The following is a 17,542-nucleotide window of genomic DNA, read 5'->3' on the forward strand; positions in this document are numbered from 1 at the left end:
GTATACGCTTCTTTTGTGTAAATCTCAATCTCAAGCCAAAGCAACATAACTCTTTCCAGGTAAATTCAAATTCAGTGCGTCTCAAATCCCATCAAAATCTACGTTTGGCAGTAGTTCACTGCAACGGGAGTAAAAATACTGCAACGCACATGACCGCAACGCAAGAGTCATCAGAACCTGCCAGTAATTAAGCACTTAAGCCCATCGATAAGACAAAGGAAGCTTTCCATTAGCGATAATTCCTGCGTTATTATCTCAACAAATTAATAATTAACCTTGTTATAACAAATTGCATTAGCCAACGTGTGCACCTTTAGTTAGATAAACAACGTGAGAGAAACTGAATATCGTTGTCTTGACTTCAAAGGCTGGAAAGTCGAATTTCTCCGCTAACATGAACAAGATAGCAGTTTTGCTTGTTCTGTTGGCTTTAGCCACGCTGCAAATCGACGCCAAAGAGTCTAAAAAGCACGAACTGAAAAAGGAGGAGAAGAAACAAAGCGAGGAGCAGATTGATTCAGATGACGAACTAGAAGTCAGGAATTTGTTTCCTGGATTCGCTATTCGCATTCCGGTTCCTGATTTTGGAATCTTGTCGAACATGAAGGAACGTCTGGATGATCTCTTTAAGGGAAAACAGCCAGTGGGTCTGAGTGACTTCGTCCCAGGCGATAAATCTAAACTGAAAAATCTGAAAACCACGACAAAGGTGAAGAACTCTACTCGTGGGCCGTTCAAGACATACACTGTTACTTCATAGACTGTTTCCACGGACAACAAGACCTCGCCACGAGTTGTGTCCAAAGTTTTCAAGCAAGTCACCACCCTGGATAAAAATAAACTTCTGAAGGGTAAAGATGGGAAAATCAAGATTCTTTTGGTGGAGTTTGAGCTTGGACCGTTAGAGCCTGCAGTCTTCAATGATGCTAAGGGAGAGGTAAGTCATTGTTGAAGCCTTTTTACTCGGTTTTTTATTTCCTTAGATGTTAAATACGAGCATGGAATGGATGTTAAATTTCGATAAATTAGCCATTGTACATGTATTATCGCCGACCATTTTCTTTATTGATACAAATAGCACGAACATTGGTGAAACTGTCTATATTTGTTGGAAATTATTAGACTGAATAAGTATCCAAAACAACGAAACTGTACTTTTGCAAGAATTATACAATTTGACGATACAAATTGATGCGTGTTCATGATGTAGTCTTTACATATGTTTCAGATAATGGAATTAATGTAAAACTTTCAGAAGATTGCGCTCCATCAACGTGCATTATATTTCAGTAACTCTCTGTGTTGGTCGGCAGGTTATCCAATGTTTATTTGCATCTTGTTACTACGGAATGTTTTTAGTTATATAAATAAAAATTCCCAAGGCTAAAATGTTACAATTAATTCCTAGCAAAGCGAGGTTAATTAATTTGTCGGCCCAAGCGGAGCTAAGCCGCGCGAATTCGAGCAAAAACTATATTTATATATATAGATATATTTATATCGTTGAAGATGTCTGCACTGTTGCCTAGCAACAGTGAAAAACAAAGTATGAATGATGTCAGACTGTCTGGCGTCGTGTGGAGCAAAATTTGCATACATCGGGAAAAATATGCGTGCAGGATTAAATTTCAACTGCAATGTTCATCAATATTCACTGGATACAGAACTATCTCTCCAGAATATTTTCCCTTTCTTTTAGAAAAATCCTTTTTGTGAAAGATTGCATTGAAAAAATTACACGTTTTGTGGCCGCGGTAAAATAATTTTCCGTGGGAAATAAATTCATTGAACACGACAGCGCTGCACGCCCGTTGTACATTACGTCGCGTCAGAAATAGATTTTCAACCGCAAACTAGCCTGTGGAACTACAAAAATGAAAATGCTTTGCCCCTTTTAATCTCCTCATTTGATGCTACAATACGAGTAAAGAGGACTTTCCACCCAGCTTCGCGAGGTTTTGCGAGTCACGTATTTCTAGTTTCAAAACTGAAAGACAATAAAGATAAAGAATTGGGGAAAAAAGGATTTTCTTAGTGATGAATTGCAGAAGATGTCAAGCGTAAGATCTGATTTGATCTTTAGGTGATCGTAGTTACTAAAACAAGGAATGACCTAAATGATCTAAAATGACCTAAAATGATCTTAAATGATCTAAAATGACCGAAAATGATCTAAAATAAATCTGAAATATTCTTAAATGATCTAAATGAAGTGAAACCAAGATAAAATTACAGAATTACAGAACTGAGTGCTTATCAAAGTAAAGGCTGATACCAGGAAGCTGCTGTGAACTGCCGGAAAGTCAGAAGAAGACTCGCAAAGTGCCGATGGTTGCACGTAAGCTAATTCGATGACAAAAGAGAGATTAAGCACCACGTTTACGGCAAACGGCAAACGTGAGATTCGCGTTTTATGTTTTCTTTAAAATATGAGTACGTAGATGGAAATAGTACAAGATAATTCTGGCCTTTAATTCTAACGCAAAAACACTCAATTTATCTGAGAAACTGAAAACAGCGAGCGGCAAATGAAGGATAAACATGGTCACGTGGTCATTTCTGCCGTTTGCCGTTTGCCGTAAACGTGGTGCTTAATCTCTCTAAAGTTGCATAAACAAACCGCACCAAGTACAAGGTGGTTTTCCAAACAAACACTGTTCAGTTTTCAAGCCTGTTTGCCTACTCTTCAAAATGGCGCCGAAAACCGTGATAAGGCCTATTTCCTTAAATAAACACGCAGTTAACAAGTCAAGGGTAGCGCACGAATAAAAGATTACTCTGTGCCAGTTCCATATAAAATAGCTGCATCAATCAAAACCGCGTTCCTGGGCGAAACATAGAACTTCGCTTCGTACCAATCAAAACCGCGTTGCTGGGGAAAAACTAGGTCCTTCCTACCAATCAAAATCACGTTGCTGAGCGAAACTTGGAACTTCGCACCAATCAAAACCACGTTGCTGGGGAAAAACTAGACACTTTGCATCAATCAAAGCCGCGGTTGTAATACAGTAATTATCGGGAGTTTCCCTGAAGAAGTCTCCGGTAGAGACGAAACGCGTCGGAAATAAACTACAAGAAGTCTTCTGTTGTGCTGCTCACTAGTCTTTGTTATAAAATTAAAAAAATGAAATCATTTTAGATCATTTTAGGTCAATTTATATAAATTTTAGATTCATTTTAGATCATTTTATGTCATTTTAGGTCATTTTAGATTCATATTAGGTCATTTTAGGTCATTTCAGATCATTTTAGGCCTCAATAGGCCTTATCACGTTTTCGGTACTTTTTCCTGCGAACTATGTTTAGTAGCAGTTCACGGCTGGTTCGCTATGCAGACAAATGTATGAAAAATTCAAAACACGACTGGACGCTTTCTGGCACAGCTACGTCCCTCCATTTTTGTTTTCTTAATCCTCTTTCTAGTGCTAAAAGTTTCCTATTCATTAATTTTTTTCACGGAAAAACATTTAAAACCTAAGTTATTTTTCCGTCCGAAATAGGTTAAGAATAGCATGCTATAAATGCAAATTTTCAGCAACCACATTTTAGCACTAAAACATTGCCAATTTTACCCATGGGCGATAACTTAGATTTCCCTATAATGACTTTCTATGGCTTCACTGTATACCTATTGATCATAATATAAAAACAAAGCTCTGGGTAAATGAAAATAAATGACCCGCTAGGCTTCAGATTTATCAGCATTTTCTTGAGATCGAAGTGTAAAAAAGATGGCGTGACACACTGTCACGGGTTCATAGGTTCACAGGTTCACGGGTTCACACATGCAGTTCACAGTTTCTCTTTTTTGAAAAAAATGAAGCGACATTTAAAAGGAAACATTACTTCATTCGCAGTAGAAAAATCTTTGGATCGAAAGTTCGGTAGCGTTACGGACCAATACATATTTCGGCTGCATTTCATAGATGGAAATTTCAGAGTATCCGTTCGCTCTGATTTCGTTATTGCGTAATATTATTGTGTTAAAACAAATAATTGGAAAATTTCTTTTCCTCTTTCTTTATCACTGCCATGGATAAATTAAACTAGAAATAGGTAAAACGCTGAAGATTTGAACTACATTAACCTGATTAAAAGTTTCGACTGTTATGTTAAACTGCATCGTGTGCGTGAAATATACTTGCGAAGTACTGTTTGTTTTACTCGTCCGCTGATCATAAGCGAGTTTTTTTAAGATCTCCGTAGATAAAGAAAGGGAAGAGAAATCACATTAAGGGTCCATCCCCGTTTTTAAAAACATTGTTTATAGAGTTTTCCAATCTTCTTACATCTAAAAGTGCGAGCTCGTGATGAGTGAATTATAGATTTGCAAAAACCGCGTGATTTACTAAGTGAATTAAATTTGCAAAAGAAAGCACACGCACACAGAACGACAACAACAAAAAACACAAGACAGAATTCTGAACGTTTCTAAGGGTGAAAGTAATAACGATAAAAGTCGTAACAAATTTAATGAAACCAAGATAGTGGCCAATACTCGTGTTATAAATAATGTTACTTTGCTGCGCTTTTTGATCCTTTGATAGCAGCGTTTATGACCAGTTTGTTCCTTTCAAGCCAAAGAAAGTTACAGACCCGGAAAAAGCGTCCTCGCTAGATGGAGAAGATGACGGTGGGAATGAAAGTAAGGATGCCACCACTGCGATGTTTTCATGTCCAGAGGAAGGATGCGTTATGTCATATCAGAGGCATTCCAGTTTGGAACAACACTTACAGTGCGGTAAACACAAACGTGTTTTAGAGCAAGAGACGCTACTTGACAGAGCAATGTTAAGTTATGCCGCAGAACTTGAGAGAGGGGGTTCGAAGATCTCCGAGCTGCCTGATGTGACATACCAGTCAAAAGAGGAAAGCCCTGAAGTTCAAGTTTCTCCTCCTTGTATGGGTTGGGCCTTACGAAGTTCGTTTGTACGGAAGGCAAGATTTAATCCGAGACAAAAGGAATACCTTTTGAAGAAATTTGACATAGGGCAAAAATCTGGAAGAAAAGTTGATCCAGCGACTGTTGCCCAAGAAATGAGAGCTGCTAAAGACTGCAGTGGCAAACGTTTATTTTCCATAAATGAATTTCTGACTTGCCAGCAAATTCAGAGCTTTTTTTCCAGGGTGGCGGCTAAACGAAATGTTGACATTATAACTGAAGAAGAGGAAGAAGAAGAGTTAAGTGCTCACCAGGAGGACGTTTTGAGTGAAATGCGTAGCGATGTTTCCACTCAAGTTGCCCTTCATCATCCTGTGATGTACGACACTTATAACATTTGTGATCTTGCAGCTTCTAGTGGAAAACTTAAAGCGACATTCAGTGTATCTGTTCTGCGAGACATTTGCCTCTCGCTTGGTGTTGAAGTTTCTCCGATTACAGTTAGGCGAAAGCAACCGTATATCGACAAGCTTCTCGAGGTGGTGAGGTCATGCACCTGCTCAAAGTAACGGGTTTCTTTATTGGATTTTGGCGCGCTTTGCAACGCAAAGACAGAGATTGTATTTCTAGAACATGATTAGATAACGTTAAGCCCCCTGCGGATATAGCCCCCTTCTAGCTTTCCTTTATTTCTGTAAAAAAAAAAATGGAAAAATCATTGCGGGATAATAAGTTCTTATTGAAACGAATTCGATTTATTTTGACGTTTTCAAGCTATAATAAAAAAAACGAGCTAACGAAAAACGTATTTCGATCAACACTGCTATTGCTCGTTTCGACACGGCTTTTTTATTCCGGTTATAAGCCCCCTCGTATATAAGCCCCTCCATTTATAAGTCCATTTAAAACCACTTGCGAAGTTGTATAAGCTCAGGGACCCGTTTCTCGAAAGTGCGGGTAACTTATCGGGTGTGATAAGTGTGGTTTTCGGCTGGCTAAGGAGCGAAAGAAGCGGAAAACGTTTTTCTCACACACCGCTGGGAGTACGGGTTTGAGTGTACGGGGGGTCTTCAGGTCACATGGCGTTTCAGCGTTCAGTTGTTTTTGTTACCTTCCGCCATGGCCTTACCTGCCCCGCCCACCCACCCTGCATGGTTTTTTGAGTTTTTTGTAGGTTTCAAGCGGTGCCCTAGTTACGTTATTCTTGTATCTACAGTAGGCTAAATTTCATATCAGCCGTTTATTCACTCTTTTTTGTGCTGTGATGCTATTGATTTGTGATGTTGATGTAGTAACGGTCAGGTTGCATAGTCGGCTTGGCATGGCTCCCAGTTGAGTGTGAGAAGTCAAATGTATTTTCGTTAAGTCAGTTCGAAGCTGACAAAATTGACTTCTGTTGAGAAACATTTATCACCAAAGACACTTATCGGGCCCGGTAAGTTACCGGGACTTTCGAGAAACGGGCCCCAGGTAGCACGTCCTTATTGCTACTTCGTGACTTAAAATTGTTGACACAATGTTCTGTTTTTAACATACCGACCAAATTTGACGACATTTAATGGTGATGTTATGCTTTGCTGGACTTCGAATATAATGTGCTCGTTTCTGAGTATTTATTCTGCATGCGAAAGTATGGAAGCAAAAGGACATTAGTTATGAAAACTAGTCACTTAAAATCGTCTTTATTCCCAATTTCAAATCATCATGGGAGAAGAAGACATTGAAACATACAAATCTTTTTGGTGACACTTCCGGTTCCTGGTTGTCACGCAACAGTGTAGCTTGCGAGTTGTTTATTGAAAAAAAAAAAAAAAAAAAAAAAAACAGAAATGTTTATTAATTCGTGAACTGGATTGTTTTGTCAAGGTTCTCTAGATTCAGAGGGTAAGAGTACAGAAATAACCCCAGTGTGGGTTAATGAAGAATTCGATGCTAAATTCTTGTTGAAACGTGCATGAAATGATCAAATCTCGTACCCAGATCTCAGTCGGTTCGGAAATGTCGATCTGGGTATGGGATTGGAAATACTCGTCGTCGGCACACTATTATTATGCTTGTATCGAGTGGGAATAGATGAAGAAGATGCCCAAAACTTATGTTGGATCTTTCATTAAGGTATCAGCTTAGTTTCCGTATCTTTGTGTCTCAAAATGATGCACGTTTTAATCTCTTTTGACTTTCGTAGTTCGCGGTCACCAGCTATGTCACGCCATTGTTTACAATGCGAATGCCAGATTTTCGACAAGGTAGGTGATAAATTCGAGGCCTTGCGGGTCACTTAAAATAATTTACCCAAAGTTTTGTTTTGATATTATGATTTATAAGTACACAGTGAAGCCATGGAAAGTCATTTTATGATAATCTAAGTTATCGCCCATGGGTAAAATTGCCGGTATTTAAATTCGAAAATTTGGTTGTTAAAAATTTGCATTTATAGCATGTTGTTCTAGATCTGTTTCGGGCATAAAAGTAACCTAAGTTTTGAATGTTTTTCCGTGGAACAGAAGAAGAGGACCTAGAAAAGCTATAGATGTTATTTCAAGATCCGTGGTTGGCTGTGGATTGATACGCGGCCGACCAAAGTTAAGGAAAATTCCGTCCGGCCGGAAGCAGATTTTGAACTCAACTGAACTGAAAATCGTTTTTCGTAAATTTACCCGTAAGGAAGCCGTATTTGAAAAAACTAACTACGGCCCGTTTTGTTTCTTGCTAGGGCCTACCTATGAGCAAAATATGAGCGAAATCTATTTTTTGGCTTGTGCCACCAAAAGTTGATTTCGGTCGATATTTGTGGAAAGCCGCTCTTAAATAAGATAACTAATGAATTAGAAAATAAATAGGATATACACCAGCTAAAATCATATAGCTACTTAATACATACAAGTCTAAAACGATCAAAGCTTAAAATTCTAAAATACAACGTGGATTTCCATACAAACACTGTTCAGTTTTCTAGCCTGTTTGCCTACTCGTCATTTCAGATCATTTTAGATTCATATTAGGTCATTTTAGGTCATTTCAGATCATTTTAGATCATTTTAGTCATTTTAGGTCATTTTAGATCATTTTAGGTCATTTCTTGTTTTAGTAACTACGTTTAGGTGATACTTACGTTTTGATCGGTACCTGCAAAATAACCTGCTAGACTTAAAATAATTTTTAAGTCCAAATTATGACTTTTTTTAACCATGACAAAAATATCTGTAACACAAGCAACATATCAAAAAAAATTTTGAGAGCAGAAAAAGTATAATTTATATAACCGTGAATTGGTGTCAGAATGAAGTTCGAAACGGCCTGACACCAAACCTAAAAGCTGCTCAATATGTAAAGTATTTTATAGACTGTTCTCGCCGTCATTTCTCCCCAATCCCCCGGTTTAGTATACATTCAGGCCACTGGTGGAGAGCGGATCATCGATCTCTTACATTTGGCACTTTCATAAGCTATAAATTGAGTAGTGACCATCCAAAACAAATATCAAGTTGATTTGTTTGATAACTGATACATGTTTGGAAGAGTTTGTAACTATGGTAACGATCCGTGCCGTATACTTCCTGACGTGCGTTTTCTCGAAATGTTTCGTAACATTTCGGGATCGAAAAACTGTTTTATGTGCACAATATTCATTACGATGAATTCTATTTTTAATAACTTTGAAAGCTAGCAACCTTGAAAAAGTTGTGAGATTTTCTGGTCCGAACAGTCAGAGGGGGTTTCCGGCAGATACAGGGCAATGACGTCACACTATAAAGTTCTAAAATAATAGTGGGTTTGGACAGGGAATGGCCAATTCATCCCCAATAAAAATGTAATCTAGTATGTTTTGCTAGAAACATTGGATTAAATTTCAATGTGGAAGTAACCTTCTTACTGTGCTATTCAACAAGGAGGAAGGGGGCAGAGGCGTGAACCTCGAAACTCAGGAGCTCCTTCATTTGGCTCAATCGAGTGAGAGTATAGATACCGATAAAAAATGGTCCTAACGTGCACAGGGATATTAATGATATCGAAGACGTAAGAAACAACTCTTTCGTTTAGTGATACAATAGATAATTGCAAAGAGGTTTTAGATTTAATAGAACGGGAGTGGCTTTTCTCTTTGGAACTTGGAACTTGGAACTTGAAACTTTGTTTTACGTGGCACTCCACTTAGCTAAAACCTACTTTACAGGAAGCCCACCAATAAACAAAAATCATTACAAAAACAAAAAGAAAGATAAAAATTAGCTAACAATCTAAAATCTAAAAATTTAAAATCTAAAATATCTAGGAAATCTAATCATTCATGTATCAATACATGTGTAATTACAAATTTAAATTTACAATTTCAAGAGCTAACCACGATAATAACAATTTTAAAATGCAGCATGACGAATACTTCTTAAACGTTCCCTTGTGCCGGCCATGGCGCGAATCGAGTCCGGCAGCGCATTCCATGTCTTTGCAGCGAAGTACCAAAAAGACCTAAGACCATGCTTGGTGCTTCTTAGTTCGGGCAATGAGAGCATGTTTGTGCTCCTTAAGTTATATTTTGTGTCCTTTACTTTGAGTAGGTTTGTAATGGGGGTCGGTGCCCTCTCCTAGAAGCAATTATTTATTGTGATCAACATGTCCTGGATACGACGTCCCTCTAGTGTGCTATGCAAACCGATCCAACTTAGCAATCTTTCTTTGGTTCGCAAAAATTTATACTTTATACTGAAAGTTGATTCGTATGTCTGCGTATTTCAGAAATGCAGTACAGCCAAAGATTGCAAGGAAACAGGAATGTACTGTGACGCGTTTTTTAACGTCTGCAAAAAGCTTTTGGACCCTGGGGCAACCTGCACACAAAAGGGACAGTGCGACAGCAAGGGCGGGAAATACAGATGCACCTGGGGCCGCTGTTTTGCAAATTCCGAGGAAGGAAGTCTAGGTTTGACAATCCCTTTTTATAACTGTCTGATATCAAGAGATGTCGCATCTGATTATCGCGGCTGTACAATAGAGGCGCTTTCATTTAAATGCTGTAAAACCAAAAACCAAGTAACTACTCTCGTCACTGACTACAACAGACGCAAACGTTGTAATGAACTAATCAGAATTGAAGCAAATACGTATAACCGGCGCGTGCGAGCACGTCACGATTGGTTTCGTTTTTGTTGCTGAATAGATGAGAAAGTGGCGCGAGTTTTGCTAACGAATTACAGAACGAACTGAAGGTGATGTCACCCGAGACAACTTTTAAAGACGATTTTAATTAATTTTTGACGCGGACAAAAAGTCAAAAACTTGTTGAATGAGGTTCTCACCTCAACATTCTTTTCCATATACGTATTTACTTCTCATCGAGTCTAAAAACTAAAGTAGTTTATAGGTAAGGGTTAGGCATTCGGATTGTTTACAGGACAACTGAAAAGTACTCCCTGTGCAACCACTTCGTTTCATTGCACGTCATGTTATAATTACAGAGGACCCTCGATTTAACGAACCTCTATATATAAGGAAGAACTCGGTATAAGGCCCGGCCTTTTAAAATGTATGGAACAGAAGCCATTTCCTTAGTCCCTCGGCAATTCGTTAAATCGAGGTTCCACTGTGCTTCGTTTGCCATGATGTACCGTTCATCAACCTGAGGAAAACCACAAAAACATTTAATTTGCTCCCAGGGTTAGAAAACCTGCCAAAAAAATTACACTTAATGACATAAACGACCGAAGATGGTTAAAAGAGTGAGGTGTGCAGGGCCAGTTAGCAATGACAGGAACTATCATTAGGGTTTATCCATTCTTGCTTCAAGATGACCAAACCAAGACAGATTGAAGACCACCATCTCTAAGAAAATGTTACTCTCTGTAGGTACTTTCTGTGACGCAGACAGGGAATGTCATTCCAAAGAAGAGCTGAGTTGCCAAGAGCAGTCTGACATCAGTCGCTTCAGTGGGGTGTGTATGGCCAAGCTGGATGAGGGAGCCACATGTGGTAACGCCATTCGCAGCATGTTTGATGTTGGTTTATTCAGACGGAGTGAATATCCATCCAACGTCTGCAAGAAAGGATTGTCCTGCAGGACTGTTGGGTAGGAGGCTGGTCTAATGTCAGTTTTGTTAGTTATTTGTTGATGATCGTTTAATGATCAAAGTAATAAAACAATGCTTCTAAGGGATGGCAAATTGTAAATCCGATCATTCTTGTGCAAGGCCTAGGCTAGTACAGTCGATAGGCACATACGTTAGCACTTTGAGACTTTCTCATTCAGTTCGCGAAAGGTTAATCCAGACAGATTGAACGACTTAAAAAGAAGCCAGTACTGCATTCGTTAGGTTTGTACAGGTCGGCTCCTAAATCAAGTTCATTCACTCATTTTTGTGTCTGAAATGGGCGACTGGAAACCTTTTGAGTTACATTATTACCGGCAGACATTTTTGAGAGGATAAGGTTTAAGTAGGGGCTTTATTGTTAGGGTTTTATGCATAAGGGGAACAGTTGAATTTTAGGGGTTACATTCGAATTCTGGCCGTTGGACTTTCTGGGGTCCAGTTTTATTCTAATAGAAGATTTTTTTTTGGTTGGTTCAACTACGTGACTTCATTCGCACCACTTCTACACTAATATTCCTGTGTACTCCCCCCCACCCCCCCCCCCCCCCCCGGGTAGCAACTACCAAATGTCCCAATATCTTTACTTTCTGGTTTGTTGTTTGTCTTCAGATTCTTCGGACGCAAAGTTTGCGTGAGAGATTCCACGGAACTCACCACAGAAGAGTCACAGTCGATTGACGATGAAGAGTCAAAGTCGATTGATGAAGAGTCAAAGTCGATTGACGATGAAGAGTCAAAGTCGATTGACGCTGAAACGTCCGGCAAGGAGGCAGAAACAAGCCGGGAAAAGAAAGAAGACAAGAACAAAAAACTGAAATTCTAAATCAGATTTAAACTGTGGAGGCTATATGCACGAATAAAACGTTGATAATGTCTTGAGTAATGTTCTCAAATTAATTAGCGTTCCCCAGTCTAGTAAATGCTTTTCTCGGCCTAAATTGCCAACGCCAAACAAACATCTACAAAATTTAAGTATAAAAGATCTGACTCTCGAATATGGTCATGTTACAAAATTAAAGGAGCTCTTTCTAATAGTGTCCTTAGCTGACCTTAATTAAAATCACATCAGGAAGAAGTTATTTTAAATATCATATTAAAAAAATTATTCCACAAGTACGCGTTGTATATGGACGATAGCTAGCTAGGGAGGCGTTTTGTGCCAAACTGACAACAGTCATCCCATATCCAACATTACAAGTGCGAGTGGAATAATTGTTTTCTTAAAATATTGCTACAATGCGGGCTAAAAGTGCTGGGACAGTAAACGCAATAGCAGCAAACTTCGCAGTAATTCCCCCCTCCCCCCCAAACAATGTTGAACTGGGTGGGTTGAACAGACGTTACACAAGCAAAATAAATGTCGATGTTCGCTAAGATCTTTTCAACATTGCCTGGGGGAAGGGGGGGAGGTGGAGCTGTAGGTAAAGGCTCATAATAATGACGGGGTGAGTAAAACACGCAAATTTGAAAGGAATCCAGCAACTGTCCCAAGGACATCTGTCCTCCATTGTAGATCTTGCTGTTGAGTTCAATCTGCAAGTAACTGATCAGAACGAAACTTGTTAAGCATGTTTAACGGCTAACACCCCATCGAAGCTAAGCACATCAAAACTCTGACTGTAACAGCATTATCCAATGACTCACTTTTTTATTTAAAAGTTAATTATAAAGCATAATACATTTTCTTTGACACTGAAACGCTCGTGAGAGAGAAAGACGTATTTTTTTTTCTTTTCTCATACCATTTCAGTCGAGGAAATTTTTTTTTTGGTATCAGAAACACTAAAACAAGATTTGAAGGGCAGACATTGGTCACCTTCTATTCCAGAATTACTGTTAAAGGCTTTTGAATATGACAATATTTCATTGTACTCTCTTATGTCCATGATTATTCTTCATTTTCCTTGAGGCAAATGAAGTGCAGGCCCTTCGTACTGTAGAAAAAGCATTGACAAAAAGGTTAGGATTCCGAGACTGATAGTTTACATTAGTTGCTATCACTACTATAATAGTAATAGACTCTCTCCACAGTGACGTTTGACCCCGGGAGGTAGGGTACTACCCATAAGGTACCAATAATCCCGAAAGGGGAACCTTTTTCATGCCCAGGACGGAGGCTGATAAAAGAGCAGCGATTTCTCGAGCTGGTGTACAGAAAAGGATAGAGACCCAACGAAAAGAAAAAAAAGATGGAGCGTTTCTACTGAAGGTTTGTGAAAGGGGTGCCATTTCTAATGGCAGGTATATGAAAAGGTTAGCTTTCCTCTTAAAAATGGTAAATAAAAATGTAAGGGTTTGGACCTCGAGGTGAAGTCCCCCCCCCCCCCCCCCCACCCCTTTCTTTTGCCCAGGAGCGATAAAAAACATATTTCCGCCGTTTACGTTCTCTTGTACTCTCTTAACATTTCTCTTACGGGATCTAACAGAAGATGATTCTCATTCCATCCTGATGCAATAAAACCGGAGTATTGTGCTACTGGACTCAGTTGAGCTCTTTTTAAACTGAAGATATTAAATATGGTATTGCACGTGCGCTCCACGCACTTTTTCTTTACATGATGGCTTTAAAAAGTCCATGTTTGAGGTATTAACCATTAGAAAGATTGAAGGTTTGAGAAAAAGTATGAAGCTGTGCACCCTGCTAGCAGAGCCTTTCTTTTGCTTGCTCGATTTTGGCGTTCACGAGAAAGACTCTGCATAAATCGAGTAAGCTCTCTATTGAGCATGCGCTGCATGTTGCCAAGATACAGTTTCGAACCCAGGCCTAATATGCCCAATTTTAAGTCCTCCAACTAACAGCATTTCACGCCGAACCTTTCATGACCTTTCCCAAGAATTTATCTGATCATTTATCAGCGCAGTGAGAGGAGAAAACACCAATACCATCGGGTCCGAAGGAACGTGAAACGAAAGTTCACCTAACCGCTTGGATAACTCTTTTATTAATGAATCGCAAGTTGATAAGCTTAAATTAAAGATTTGACGTGACCGGTAGGTAGAGAGACGAACGTATCTGAACCGGAAACAAAGGAATTTAAGGCAGTTGACTGCTGTATTGACAAATCATTTAATTCGTCGAACATACCAATTACAGTAAGAAGAGTCTTGTCGAGAATATAAACTGGTCCTTTTGGCTTTGCTTTGACTCGTTCGAGCAGATCTCGCCGCCATCTTGATTTTTACAGTACAGCGGGCTCAATTATAACTAGCGGTCTTACCACTAAACGGATGCTCGCACTGGAAAAACCAGTTTGACGAGAGAAAACGATATTGACTAGACCAGAAGTTTGAGCTGCGGCGGCTTCAAAGAGTTGACGCAATTCAGGCAAAGCCTCCTTTTCTCCTCTTCAGTAAAGAAAAAGACAAAAGGAGGCTCTCCTTGCAGGGTGGAAGCTGTGCCGTCAGTTAAGCCATAAGAACAGTAAAATGATTAAATAGAAGAAAAGATTCTCGCAGTTATCTACGCAACCAGACTGTTTGCGAAAAACCTGAAAAAATTCAGGCTTGAAAGGGATTTGAACCCATGACCTCTGCGACGCTGGTGCAGTGCTCTACCAATTGAGCTATCAAGCCAACTGGGAGCTGGTCATGTTCTGAGTTCATAATATACCCGTGAAGAATGAATGAATGATTGAGAATATAAGTGTAACATGTATACGCATGTATACACTCGATTGCAAAAACGTTGACACCTAAAAAGCATAAACTGTGAACAATGAGACCCAACGGATTTGTGGGTAGTGTTTAAACAATAACCTCATTTTCAAAATCAATAATTTATCATTCTCATTCTTTACAATTAAAAAATACAGTGCTGACTTAATTCTTCCGAATAATTTTCTACTAAATATTTCCTAAGTTCATTGACTGATTTGAACTTCCTTAGGCAAATCGCGAATTGTATATCACTCAAATTGGCTCTTGTTGGAAACTTGGACACTATAAGGAAAGCTTGGACAGTTTCCATCATTCACCACGTGCAACTAATTTTGGTCATCAACCGTCGCACAAGAATTGAATGTTATGCAAATAAATTTAGTACACTTATACCCATAAAGCCATTGGGTCTCATTGCTCACGGCTTTTGCTTTTTAGGTGTCAACGTTTTTGCAATCGAGATATTTAATCTTTCATCCGCAGTGCATATACACGTTACACATGTTACACATGTATCCATATTCATTAAAAGAAAAATGTTACATAATGATTTCATTTGGTGTAATCGTTTGGCCATTCACTTAGTCTCTATACAAGGACTTACCCTACATTCTTACACTGCAGTCCTTCTTTACATGGTCCACAGTCCGGTTCTACCATTCCACCAACATAGATGTGATGGAATAAATTGATTGGTCCACACGACTCAAACTCATCTAGCATTGGCTTGCACACAGATGTGTGTGGATTGATGGAAATTTCCCTGACGCAACACGACTCCTTCCCGTTACAGTCCGAAGTCCTATCGCAGTACGTGCCCGGTTCACCTTGCTTTACTCCTTTGGTACAGTGGCCGTACTGACAGACATAGCCCTCGCAACATGTTCCTGGGATTTTGAAAAACATGCACCAGTAATCAGAACAACAGAATAGGCTTATGTTGTTTACTTAGCCGAAAATCAGTTACCCAGGAAGGACCGCACATCATCCTTCTTGCCATATGGAGAGACAGGTAGGCGAGTGCTTAAGTTTCAAGCAAATTTTAGCGAGGTTTTCGAAGTGCTCTCCCCAAACGCAGGCCAAATTTTTTTCAAATTCGACTTGTAGTTTCCTACCTTGCCATTAACATAATACAGTGATACACGTGGACCAGCTGCTAAGAGATAAACCGCTCAAAACTGTGTTTGGAAGCACTGAAGAGCATTGAAAACACAGCAAAACACACCGGGTAAGCTTTTTCAAACTTGAGTATATTTTTGTGGGGTTTTTTTTAGGGAATATTGTTGTCGAAATTTCGATTTCATTTTAACTCCATACAAACTCTTAAACCACGCTTGCATGGTAACCTGTGTCACATACGCTTTGGTGACCTGTGATTCGACGTTTTCCCCAGGCCTTACTCACCAATGAAATGACAAGCGACATTCACGTGCAGACACGCCCTGCATGTTTGCACGTCACAGAATCTCCCGGATGGACAATCTTTATTGACACTGCACTCATTAGTTCCTGCTTCAACCATTGCTCGGTAACTCCATGGCGACATACGCATATGCATGCCGGGAATAAATTGCTACAATGGACGCAACGATCAGAAAAAGAAAAAATATTACTATCAACCTGCAGGGGCAGATTCACGAGGCCCTGCTGAGCCAAGATGAACCCTAGGTATTGTTTCCTACCGATACACTATTGTTAGTTCAACAGGAGGCTATTGTTAAGAAACAACACTTAGTTAAGCTAGCCCCCCTGTATTATGAATTTTTTTAGCAAATAGATATTTTTCCGCGTGCACAGTAAGGTGTTGTTTCCGGACAAGCGAACAGGTTTTCTAGAGCGGAGTGCGAGGCTGTGCACTTCATCAGCATCACATTGCAAGGGAAATTATTTGTGCGTATATCTAAAACAAACTAGAGGTCTTAGTGTTTCATTTCAATGAGGCAAAGACGTTCGCTAATAGCATAATAAAAACGGTGAGTGCTCTCACCACTGCACCACCCCTACTCCCCTAGTGAAGGAGCGAGTTAGTATGTTGGCTTGTTTGCGTTTTCCGTCACAGCTGGTTTCACAAGTGTGTTGATGTTCTCGGTTCCAACGCTGAGCAAAACGCTCTCAGTTCCAACTTGAAAGTTTTGAAAGTTTTGAGAATTTTCCTTCATGTGGCACAAGTTTTGAAAACTGGAATATATTGACTTGGAGAATATTATCTGGTACAGCCCAAGTTTTAGTTAGGGTAAATCGGGTCACGTGACACATTTTAGCCAGTCAAAAGCAAACCAAATTTATAATTGATTAAATTGATTGATTATAATCGTTGATGTATCTTACAACCTCCTTGGTCAATATATGACCTAAAGTTCTCAAGAGATTCCTGTTGGCCAATTTTGCCTTGTTTCCATAATACAGTTACTAACGAATGATATAACCTTCCGTAGCTACTAGCTGCACCAGTCCGTGATTAATATAGGGACAAATACAAATAAATAAAAATAATTAAATCGAGATCTTGGCCTGCACATTAGTCATCATGATGGAAACATTGTCTTAAAGAGGCCAAAAAATATAAGTTAACGCTTGAACTTTGATCGAGGTTGGTTGGAGCAAATATAATCATAACCGGTGATCATCCATAAGTCAGAAAATCAATTGTGAACGCTCATCTAGCATAAACAATAAAAGCTCAATCACTTACGCGTTTCTTTCCTGTGCCGGCGATGGATTGTTTCATTGAAGCGCTGGTCATATTTTTCGTACCACAACAGCTGCCCACCAGGAAGAACAGAACTAAACATGATGCCAATAGTCTTATTTTTAATAACATTTTATGACATTTTCATAAACAAAGCAATAGCCTTTTGTGTCTGCGCAAAACCTTTTAATATTTTATTGGAGCTGTTGATGGTCCTCGACCAAGATGGCG

The 17,542-nt window shown here is 39.3% G+C and overlaps 2 protein-coding genes and 1 non-coding gene across 3 annotated transcripts; 1 reads left to right on the forward strand and 2 right to left on the reverse strand.

Moving 5' to 3' along the window:
* The first annotated feature begins 522 nt into the window (after positions 1-522).
* Positions 523-11,796, forward strand: LOC146474794 (uncharacterized). Its single transcript, XM_085116534.1, has 4 exons — positions 523-937; positions 9,617-9,800; positions 10,724-10,943; positions 11,575-11,796. The coding sequence occupies exons 2-4, from the start codon at positions 9,653-9,655 to the stop codon at positions 11,786-11,788; spliced, it is 582 nt and encodes a 193-aa protein (XP_084972660.1). The 5' UTR covers positions 523-937; positions 9,617-9,652; the 3' UTR covers positions 11,789-11,796.
* A 797-nt stretch (positions 11,797-12,593) lies between these two features.
* LOC146474795 (dickkopf-related protein 3-like) lies at positions 12,594-17,488 on the reverse strand. Its single transcript, XM_085116533.1, has 4 exons — positions 17,315-17,488; positions 16,027-16,195; positions 15,227-15,509; positions 12,594-12,899 (listed from the first exon to the last, which is right to left on the reverse strand). The coding sequence occupies exons 1-4, from the start codon at positions 17,441-17,443 to the stop codon at positions 12,854-12,856; spliced, it is 627 nt and encodes a 208-aa protein (XP_084972659.1). The 5' UTR covers positions 17,444-17,488; the 3' UTR covers positions 12,594-12,853.
* Trnaa-agc (transfer RNA alanine (anticodon AGC)) lies at positions 14,466-14,538 on the reverse strand. The gene has a single exon. It is a non-coding gene; the product is annotated as a tRNA-Ala (tRNA).
* Positions 17,489-17,542: the final 54 nt, after the last annotated feature.

Source organism: Pavona decussata, unplaced genomic scaffold (genome assembly GCF_977016875.1).
Source record: "Pavona decussata unplaced genomic scaffold, jaPavDecu1.1 SCAFFOLD_87, whole genome shotgun sequence".
NCBI classification, from domain to species: domain Eukaryota; kingdom Metazoa; phylum Cnidaria; class Anthozoa; order Scleractinia; family Agariciidae; genus Pavona; species Pavona decussata.

Bases quoted from the DNA above. Each gene is read 5' to 3' on its own strand.
- LOC146474794 (XM_085116534.1), top strand. From the start codon at position 9,653: ATGTACTGTGACGCGTTTTTTAACGTCTGCAAAAAGCTTTTGGACCCT. The intron at 9,801-10,723 runs GTTTGACAATCC...TACTCTCTGTAG, and splicing joins TTCCGAGGAAGGAAGTCTAG to GTACTTTCTGTGACGCAGAC. The intron at 10,944-11,574 runs GTAGGAGGCTGG...GTTTGTCTTCAG, and splicing joins TTGTCCTGCAGGACTGTTGG to ATTCTTCGGACGCAAAGTTT.
- LOC146474795 (XM_085116533.1), bottom strand. From the start codon at position 17,443: ATGTTATTAAAAATAAGACTATTGGCATCATGTTTAGTTCTGTTCTTC. The intron at 15,510-16,026 runs GTGAGTAAGGCC...TCAAAATCCCAG, and splicing joins TGTCGCTTGTCATTTCATTG to GAACATGTTGCGAGGGCTAT. The intron at 12,900-15,226 runs GTAAGTCCTTGT...CTTTTTCTACAG, and splicing joins CTGCAGTGTAAGAATGTAGG to TACGAAGGGCCTGCACTTCA.